Raw genomic sequence first — 10,116 nt, 5'->3', positions numbered from 1 at the left:
ATTGTAATCCGTGTAATTCCAGGGGCTGCAGGAGCTTTGGAGATCTCCTTTGTTGGAGATTGCGCTCCCCTGGCTCTGCACTTCAGCCCTGAACATCTGAGGAGATTCTGGGAAAAGAGCAGATTTCTCCTTCTTGATACTCCTCTAGTACAAAGAGAAGTGTTTTTAAAGGTCATTTTTAAAGGATGCCTCTTTTCTTTGTCTCTTCTTGCATCACAAAAAGGGACAAATGGTTTAAACAATTTAATTAGAAGAATTTTTCCAACAAGGACAGGAGGGTGAGGACATTCTCACAGCCTGACAGGTCTGCTGGAGGTTTGTTTTTTCTGGAGGACTGGCAGACAGTTGTCACTGGGTGCTGCTGGAGAGGAGAACAAAATGTGAACAGCCCAAGGTTTTTATTTTTTTCTTCCTCTTGTTTCAAACATATGTCTTGTCTCTTCCTATGGAAATGTTTATTTAGCTGAACAACCCACAAGCAGGTGGGAGAGGAGAACTCTTTGTGGAAACCAGAACTCTGTTCCTCTACGGAACAGCTCAGTCCTATCCCTCTGGCCCGAACAGGGAAGCTGTCTTCCTTATAATCCCAGATTAGAAAGAGAAAGGAAAAAACCCACAAGCTCTGGGAGCTTTCTTTAATGTGAATGTTATCAGAAAGCAAAAGGCCAAGCCCTGACATCTCTCTCCGCTTTCAAACACGGCTTTTGTTGTCCCTGGTGACCACACGCAGCAGGACTGGAGTGTTCTCCGTGGGATCCTTTGTTCCTCTGTGGGTGGGGTCTTACCTCCAGTTGGGTGGGGTCTCCTGGGTCCCACTGATGGGTGCTCACTGCCCAGCCCGTGGGTCAGTGCAGCTGAGGGACGTGGCCGTGGCTCTGTCTGGACATTGCCTTTGGGGTGCTCGTGTCCAGCACCTGTGATCCCACCTCACGTCCTGCTGTCTCAGCCAGAGGTGTTCCCGTGTCCCTGTGGGGCACAGCTGGTTCTCCTCCTGCCTCCAGCCCCGTTCACTGAGGGGAAAAGTTACTTTTCCCCACCTTCCAGCAATGCGGATTCCAACCTGCTGTGAAAACTTTGCCTGCCATTCCTCGTCCCTCGAGGTCTGTGCCTGTGAAGTGCAAAATGAGGAGAGGCTCTAAAAGATCCATCGGGGGGGGGCAGTTCTGTGCTGAGGAGAGCACGAGGCAGTGGAGCATCCCTTCAGAGCCCAGCATGCATCCAGGACAGCCTGCTCTGCCCGGGGGAGGCTCCTGCTCCCCTCCCAGAGCCATGAGCTGGCTCCCAGACCAGGAGTGATCGCAGTTAATGAACCATGTGCCCAGCACAGGTGAGATCTGGAGCTGGGAGAGGTCCTGGAGCCTGGCACGAGGCTTGTGTGACCCTGGGAGATGTGTCAGCACCTGAGCCAGCTGCTCAGCAGAACTGTTACCTATTTCCAGAGCCAAGGATGCTCATCCCCGTTCATTCAGGGCACAAAAGCAGGTTTACTGTGGACAGTCCACAGTGGATTGTCCCTGTGCTCAAATAACCATCTCCCTTTATTTTTTCACGTCCTTGGCCATGTCCTCATCCAGATCTCCGTTTTGAGTTCCGGGGTCTTTATTTCAGTCCTGGAACTGCCCTGGAAGGCTCTTAAGTGCTTTTGTAGCTGCAGTTGATGGGAGCAAAGCCTTCCAGGCTGCACTAGTGCTGCTTCAGGCTGGCAGGCAACAGATGGAAAATAAACTGGTTCAGGAGCTCTGGGGATGGTGGTGGTGCTGCAGGCGATGGAGAGCAGGCACGGATAAACAGCAGAATGCAGAGTGTTTGTGCTCCCAGCTCCAGGCTGTTCCGGGGGTGGCAGGGCAAGCTGATGGATCCTGGGGGATGTGCCAAGGGCTGGCTGGCAGTGAGGGGCTCCTGTCACCTGTTCTTTGTCTCTCCCTCCTCTCACACCAACGTGGAGCTCTTGTTCTGCCTCCAAGTTGTCCCTTCAGACTGCAGAGTGGAAATGTCTGGAAGCATCCAGAGCCCTTCTGGGCTGCTCCAAGGGAGAAATCATCTTGGTGAGCCCCGTGTGGGCTTTGCAGAGGAAAAAACTGAGGCATAGAGAGCTGGGATCCTGTGGAAATTTCTGGAGAAGACTGTGTGTTTTGTGACTCCCTGTTGGATGGCTGAGGGAGCAGGAAGCCAAAATATTCCATGCAGTCCCGAGGCTGGAGATTTGGAGGGGCACTGACCGGAGCAGGGCAGTTGTGGGCAGTAGTGCTGGCATGGATCCCACCAGGAATGGAAGTTACTGATTCCAAGGGCTCAGCTCACTCCCTCTGTGCTTTTGGAATGTGGTACTCGCATATTTGACTGCCTTTGTTTCACTGCACATCAGTTTATCCCAGCAATCACCACCTACCTCCATGTGCTCCTGATATCCACAGTTTTAGGACTAACTAGCTGGAAAAAGTGGGGAATTTTTCTGACAAAAGACACTGGATGTGAGCATATGGTTCAGTTAGAATTACTCAGGCAGATGTAGGTTCAATATCCTCGTGCCAGCAGTTCCTGGACACCAATCCCTATTGCAAATAGCACCAAATCCTGCCAAGGGGCGTTAATCTTTTCCCTGGATGTGCTGGGAAGAATGGGGATTAACTCCAGAGGGGCCAGAGTGGATTTCTGCAGGAGGTCCCAAGGAAATCTCACTTGCCTCTTCTTCCCAAACCAGGAGCTGGCTCTGAAGTCCCTGGGGAATGAGGGCCTGTTCCTCTTCTCCTCCCTGGACACAAACAAGGATCTGTACCTGAGCCCCGAGGAGTTCAAACCCATCGCTGAGAAGCTCACAGGTAGGTTCCTGTCTGCCTCCCAGAGACCTCCCTGCACAGAGCCAGACATAATGAACTCCACAGCTTTAATTCACTGAATATTTTACTCACTTTATTATTTTCTGGGTGCTGTTTTGGGTGTTATTTACATGAAGAGAGGCTGTGGAGCTTTGCACGTTGTTGAAAAGGCTTAAGCACCAGACATCACTTTGACAAAGTGCAGTTTTTATAAGGTGGAGGATCCCTTGCTGGACTAGCAAAGTACATAAGTTACTTTGTCTGGAGCTTAAAGGGGATTTGGGGTGGGTGAATGCAACAAATACAGCTCAGCCCAGGCCAGGCCAAAGGCATCAGTGAGTCACTGATGAGTGAGTGTTCCATTCAGCTGGGGCAGCCTCTCCTGGACAGCAGTTGTGGGAGATCATCTCTGGAGACTGTATCAGCACAGAGCAAATGGCTCTGCTGGTGCCAGGCATGGAGAAGTGTGGGGATGACAATGGACAGTGGGGACACAGACAGTGTTTGCTTGTGCTCTCCTGGACTGGCTCCAGCACGTGCTGGGATGGCTCTGAGGGGCTGTGAGTCTGCCTGGCTCAGCCTGGGCTTTGGAGTTAGGGAAACATGGAATTCTGGAATGGTTTGGGTTGGGAGGGACCTTAAAGCCCATCCAGTTCCACCCCTGCCATGGGCAGGGACACCTCCCACTGTCCCAGGCTGCTCCAAGCCCCGTCCGACCTGGCCTTGGACACTGCCAGGGATCCAGGGGCACCCACAGCTGCTCTGGGCACCCTGTGCCAGGGCCTCCTCACCCTCTCAGGGAACAGTTTCTTCCCAATATCCAACCTAAACCCACCCGCTCTCACTTTAAAGCCGTTGAGTTGGTCACTAAAAGGAGGACTCCTCTTTAATTCACACAGCCAAAGCTGGTCTGGGGATGGGTCTGAGTTCTGCTGTGCGGGGACAGCTGGGAAGCTCCCAGTGCTCCTGGATTTGCCTGGTAAATGTGTAACCACTTCACAATTGCTTAAAAGGGGAGAGAGGGGAAACAGCTGCTTGAATTCCTGTCCTTTTGTCTAGGGGTTGCTCCTGTCTCAGAGTCTGAAGAGGAGGAGACGCCAGATCCAGATGGGGAGACTTTGTCCATTGTGGCCAAATTCCAGCCCTTGGTCATGGAAACAATGACGAAGAGCAAGGATGGCTTCTTGGGAGTAGGTGTCCTGCAGGCCACAAATTCTGGGATAAACACATCTGGAGGGCTGGGAACAGCACCAGGAATATGTTGGGAGGGGGACGTGGTCGTGCTGAATCCCGTGGGATTTGCTGTGGCAGGGAACTCGCTGCCTCCCTCAGCATTTCAGGGTTTCAGCGCACTCAGCAGCACCGTGCCCCAGTTAGAACAGCAGGAGTTGGAGCTGCTCTCCTGCAGCTGAGTGCAGAAGCAGTGGTGTTACGTGGCACATTCCCCTCTCCTCTGTTACTCACATTCTTGAAGGCTGACAGAACTGTTTGGTGGGTAGGAAGAATGTGGGATGTGATACGCATTTTTCCCCCCATTTTCTAAAGCCTCCCTACATCCATGACATCACTGCACGTTGGGAGAGTCCAGTCTGGGCTCTGACAGTGTTATTTGTTCACAGATTTCTCACGTGGCTCTGTCTGGGCTGAGGAACTGGACGGCCCCAGCAGCCCCCATGAGTGTCCTGCTTGCCAGGCAGTTTAAAGCATTTCTCCCTCCAAAGAACAAACTGGATCTTGGGGATCCCTGGTGGATAATTCCCAGCGAATTGAACATCTTCACTGGGTATCTCTCCAACAACAGGTTTTACCCTCCACCTCCCAAGGGCAAAGAGGTGAGATATGAAACTCACTTTCTGTACACCTGAGGTGTCGTTGCTGTAAGTGTTCTGCCTCATAGCCCAGATGAATCAGGAATCCCCAGAGGGATGAGGCTACTGCAGTTTGTTTCCCTGGACTTTCTAACGAAGCAGAAAATCAGGAGCACCTAAATTAGAGGTAAAACTGAGAGCAGGCAAAAGCTCTGGGTGTCTGTCACGGCCAGATGAGGCTAACTTGGGTAACTTCATCTTTGTTAATTGTGTGGGATTTGAGGATAGCCTTTCCCAGAGAGGGTTATTCCGAAAGCACCTGTGCAATCATTGCTGCTGGAACAGTGGCCAGGTGAGCATTTAGGTGACAAGTGGGACTCTGTGTGTGCTCAGCAGGTGAAGCCTGGCTGTGCATCCCCTCCCCTGGGTGCTGGGCAGGTGCTGGTGATCACTGAGCTGCTGCCCCTTCCCAGCCTGCTGGGATCTGTGATTGCACTCCCACTCCTTCAAAGGCTGAGGCATGGGCAGAGGCAGCCTTGCAGATCAGTTTGCTGTTCTGCCTGGGGTGATGGAGACCTGCAGACCATGGGAATAGCACGGAAACCAGGGAAGATGGATTGATTTGTGTCAGCAGTGCCCTGCTTTGTCTCCTTGGTGCGTGATTAGGTCGGTCTCTGAGCTGGGTTTTAAATCACAGCCATTCCCTCACCTTGCTTCTCAGGTGGATTTGGGGTTGCTTTGGAGCTGTGTGGAGGAACAGTTCTCATTCTTGCTCTCACAATTCCTTCTCCAGGTCATCATCCACAAGCTGCTGAGCATGTTCCACCCGCGGCCCTTCGTGAAGACGCGCTTTGCCCCGCAGGGAGCCGTGGCCTGCATCCAGGCCAGCAGCAGCTTCTACTACACCATAGCATTCCGGTGAGCCCGGGGGGCTGGGGGCACTCCTGAGCCTGTCCTGTGTCCCAAGGGAGCGGAGGAGGCTGCTGGGAGCCCCTGGCAGAGAGGACACGGGTCATGGCACGTGCAGGGGTGTTCCCAAGTGACACCAGAGGTGTTCTGGCTGGGAGGGAGGGGAGGGTGGTTCAGTGTCACTGTGCCCACATGCAGGGCATCACCCTTGGAGCTACCCCTGCTTGAAAGGGGAGAGTCAGACTAGCAAGAGTTTTGTTAGATTTTGGTTAATCAGGGCGTGGAGTGTCTTTCTAAGGGGGAGAGTCCACAGAATTGTTTCACTGGGAGTGTTACACACAGCTTTTATGTGTTACACACGGCTTTTATGTGTCTGATTGAGCTGGAAGGGAGGCTGAAGGGGTCCTGTTCTGTCCCTGTATTTCAAGGAATGATCATGTATTTCATCCTTCCTGGATGCCCAGTTTCAGAAGGCATCAATACAGGAGATGCTCCTGACCCAGGACATCTGTTCCAGTCTTTCACCCTCTTCATTGTGTGACATGAAAAGCTTTTTAAGCTCCACCTCTCTTGCCCAGTTTAGGTTCATAATTTCGGGTGCCTGGAGACAGCTTTTCCCTGCTGTCACCTGCGGTGCAGGATCCCAGCTGATGGCTGCTCTCTCCTTTCAGGATCCACGCTGAATTCCAGCTGAACGAGCCACCAAACTTCCCGTTCTGGTTTTCCCCGGGGCAGTTCACAGGTTACGTTGTCCTGTCCAAGGACTCTTCCCACGTCCGGGACTTCAGGCTCTTTGTTCCTAACAACAGGTACAGCTGTTCCCCTCTCGTTTCTTGGGAAATCTCAGTGATTTGAGCTCTGCAGTTGCCTGTAAATGCATCTCTGCATTGCTGAGGATCCCTGACCCATCCAGGGTCTGAGTGACTCCGCAGTAACTGTCCCTTGGTGCTGGGAGGATGGGGAGGGGCAGGCAGGGTGTGGCAGGACTGGCAGTCCCAGTGCCTGGCTGTGAGCACTGGAGCTCAGCAAGGCCTGATGCTGCTGCTCCAACAGATTTTGTTTCAGGAGGAAGAAGCTTCAAATCTCTTTGCCCATGACGGGAGTGGAAATTCTATTACAACGTTACCCTGGCGACTCAACCCTGGTGGCTCTGTCAGCACATTTCTTACAGCCAGCAGACACTTTGGGCTGTGCCAGCAGCCTTTTGCGTCCAAAAAAACGCTTTTAAAAGCTCAGCAGGATCAGAATGTGGGAGCGAAGTGCTGGGAAGGAAGAGGGAGCAAAGACATCTCTCTGCTGTCATTATTTGACAGAGCTCAGAGTTGCTGAGTGGGTGCCTGGGCCCTGGTCCAGCAGGGATCTGGTGTTCCTGGGCTGGGGCAGGGAACACGGAGATCTCCAGAGGCTCTGGGTTCAATGCTGACCCTACAAGAGGATGTTCCTGTTTGTTTGGGGTTTCCCATGCACAGCTTTAGCCCTGCATGACTCTTGGGTTCCCCATGCAGGTCCCTGAACGTGGACATGGAGTGGCTGTACGGGGCGAGCGAGAGCAGCAACATGGAAGTGGACATTGGATACCTGCCTCAGGTCTGTGGCCTCTCCCAGTGCTCCACACGTGTCCAGCTTCTCCTCAGGGGTTTGTGCTGCCAGGGCCCTGAGCTGTGGAACCTCTGGGACCCCCATTTCTTGGAGCTTTCTCTTGATCATTTCAGTACAACAATAGAATTTCCACTTACCTGTGCCTGTCCTCTGCAGCCGTGTGGCTCCCTATTCCCAGTTCTTGTGATATTTTCCTTTTTCCCTCAGTGTGGGTTGAATCCTAAGCTCCTGGAGAGTTTTTCCTTTTTTGAAACATTGCCTGACAGGCAGGAGGGAAGGTGAGGAGCTGAACCCAGGCCCTGAGCCCAGAGCAGGGTATGAACAACAGTGGTTCTGGATTTAGAAACTGCACAAGGTTATTCCTCTGTTTTGTGGTAATCCAGGCTTTTGGGACAGGAAACATAAGCCCAAATTCTGAATGCCTGAATTCAACAGTCCCATTTTCTCCTAAACTAGATTTGTGTTTATTTTTAATTGCCCAAAGTCGGGAAGGCAGATTTAATAGAATTATTTCAGCTGTACCAGAACATGAACCACAGGGAAGCTCCTGGGCAGCTTTTCCTGCTGCTCCCTCTTGTGGCTTCCCAGGGCTGAGCTGGTGACAGGAGCAAGAGCTTCCAATTAGCCCCGCAGATGCTAATGATTTTAAGGATCTGGTGTCCCACAATCAGTAATCTCCAGTGGGAAGGAGGGAACATGGAGTCTCTGCATTTCCAATCCAGAGAGTGCAGCCAAACTGAGGGAAGTGAAGTTCCTTTCCTGGTATTTCACTGGTAAAGCGCAGCTCCAGGAGATGGGAGATCAAGCCAGATCTTCATTAGGAGCTGCACAGTGTTGTTTTGGATCTGTGTCCTGTCCTGGAGCACAGAAGAACCAGGAGAGGGCTGTGTGCAGGGTCCAACCCAGCCTGTTCTGCAGATGGAGCTGGAATCCACAGGGCCTTCGGTCCCTGCCGTGATCCACGACGAGGACGGGAACGTCATCGACAGCAGGGACCCCTCGGGGGAGCCCATCCAGTTCGTGTTCGAGGAGATCACCTGGCAGCAGGAGATGCCCTGGGAGGAGGCAGCCCACAGGCTGGAAGTGGCCATGTATCCATTTAAGAAGGTGAGGAAGGGGCTCTCGCTCCCTTGGCACACTGATCTGGGGCAGATTGTCCTCCCTGAGCCATCCAGTCACCTCGAGGGCCAGCAGCGTCCAGAGGCCACAGCCTGAGCAGCGTTCAGGGCACTGGGAGGGTCTGAGCACTGGGAGGGTGTCCCAGGGCATTTGGGGTCACGCAGCAGCACAGGCAGGAGCAAAGCCTCCATGTCAGGTGTCCCCAGGATAGGATTGTGAGTGTAGGCTCATCCTTCCTGCCTCTTATCAGTGGCTGCTGCTGGGATTGTGGAGCAGGCAGGTAATCGTGCTGCTTACAAATGGTTTTTCCTCTGGCATTACTTCTGCAGCACCCAGGTGCCTCTGGACCGAGCTTTCCTTATCAGCAGAGAACACACGATCTGCCTGTGCCTCTGCAGCCCACAGCCAGACACAAATTTATAGCTCTGGGTGACCCACACTATTTAACATGCCAGCAGCCTGTGGAGCAGATGGCTACTGCCTGTCACTGCTTCCTTGGCTGAAGGGACACGTTTCGGTGGCTGCCTCCTTGTGCCTGAGCTTACAAATGTCCCTTCAGACTGCCAAGATGTTAATGTCGGTTCCTTTCATTTGAGCGATTGGAACAGTGTCCGTGCAGAGTCCCTCACAGCCAGTTCTCAGGCTGTTTCAGGAGGTTTTGTAATAAATACCTCAAGGCCAGATTTCCCCAGCAGCTGAGGTGGGGTTGCAGACAGCCTGGCCACTGTGGTGCAGATGTTCTCTGTAAGATCAGGGCTCTGCAGGTGCCAGAGGGACCACAGTCTCCCCAGGAGCTGACGTTGTTCCTGGGGACATCACCGCAGTTGTCACTCGTTTAAATCTGTAGGTCCTGCTGCAGATTGAACTCTGTGTGTGTCACCCCTGCGTTTGGTTCCTTCAGAGCTGCTCCTGTTTGAGCTGGGCTGTTCTGTGCCTGTTCTCACGCTGTCCTTCTGCCCCCAGATCTCCTACCTGCCCTTCACAGAAGCTTTTGAGAGAGCAAAAGCAGAGAAGAAGCTGGTGCACTCCATCCTGCTGTGGGGTGCCCTGGACGACCAGTCCTGCTGAGGTGAGGACATTCCCAGCATGGCTGGAGGGACGATGTGGGAAGAGCTGGGGGTCGGGGAGCTGCCCAGGAGCCAGCAGTAAATGTTGTGTCACTTGTTTTAGCACTGGAGGTGCTGAATAGACAAAGGCTGGGAGTGGGGAATTGCTGATGTGAGCTCTGCTGCCCAGTGGCAGCACCAGGACCTGTCTGAGACAGCCTGTGAGTCAGGTGCCTTTGTCGAGGTGGAGACATGGATCTGGCCTTTCCTTTCCTCTTTCCTGCTGGGGGAGAGGCAGCATTGGCAGGGAAAAGGGGCACTGCTCACTCTGCCTTGTCCCTGGCACCTGCACAGGAGAGGCCAGAGCCAGACCTGGCCTTGGGGCTGTCCTGATGTGCAGCTTTGCCCCCTCAGTGCCTGAGAGCTGCCGTGCCATGTTGGGCAGGAGGGATGGGTGGGAGGGGAAGGGTCTCTTTAGTCCTGTCTGCCCTGAAAAACCCTCAGCACTGGGCTGTGCTTGGCACGAACAGCGAGTGGCACTCGGGGTGGCTGCCATGGCTCACTTTTCCTGGGCCTGCTGTGCCTGGCTTGGGCTCTGCTCTGCTGAGTCCTCTCTGCCAGCAGCACCTGTAGGGAACAAAAGCCGTGGGAAACTGCCAACAAAGGAGCAAAAAGACAGTGGGGAGGGCTGGGGGGAGCCAGAGTCAGCTGCCACTCAGCTTGGTGGCATCGAGTGTGGTGAAGTGACCTCAGGAAACACAGCAAAGCCTCCTGTGCCTCTTCCTGTGCCAGGTTCGGGGCGAACTCTCCGGGAGACCG

The 10,116-nt window shown here is 53.5% G+C and overlaps 1 protein-coding gene across 1 annotated transcript in view; it reads left to right on the top strand.

The window, feature by feature from the left end:
* Window positions 1-10,116, top strand: part of SEPN1 (selenoprotein N, 1) — a 13,821-nt gene continuing 3,705 nt past the window's right edge. Inside the window, 9 exon segments of the mRNA XM_008635161.2 lie at window positions 1-2,819; window positions 3,876-4,006; window positions 4,436-4,648; window positions 5,418-5,542; window positions 6,205-6,342; window positions 7,039-7,120; window positions 8,051-8,239; window positions 9,215-9,320; window positions 10,090-10,113. Of these exon segments, the coding sequence (XP_008633383.2) occupies window positions 2,618-2,819; window positions 3,876-4,006; window positions 4,436-4,648; window positions 5,418-5,542; window positions 6,205-6,342; window positions 7,039-7,120; window positions 8,051-8,239; window positions 9,215-9,320; window positions 10,090-10,113 (1,210 nt within the window). The 5' untranslated portion in view covers window positions 1-2,617.

The sequence above is a fragment of the Corvus brachyrhynchos genome, unplaced genomic scaffold (assembly GCF_000691975.1).
Source record: "Corvus brachyrhynchos isolate BGI_N302 unplaced genomic scaffold, ASM69197v1 scaffold65, whole genome shotgun sequence".
Taxonomy (NCBI): Eukaryota; Metazoa; Chordata; class Aves; order Passeriformes; family Corvidae; genus Corvus; species Corvus brachyrhynchos.
The sequence above is the reverse complement of the archived record's forward strand: the minus strand, read 5'-3'. Positions and strand labels throughout refer to the sequence as shown.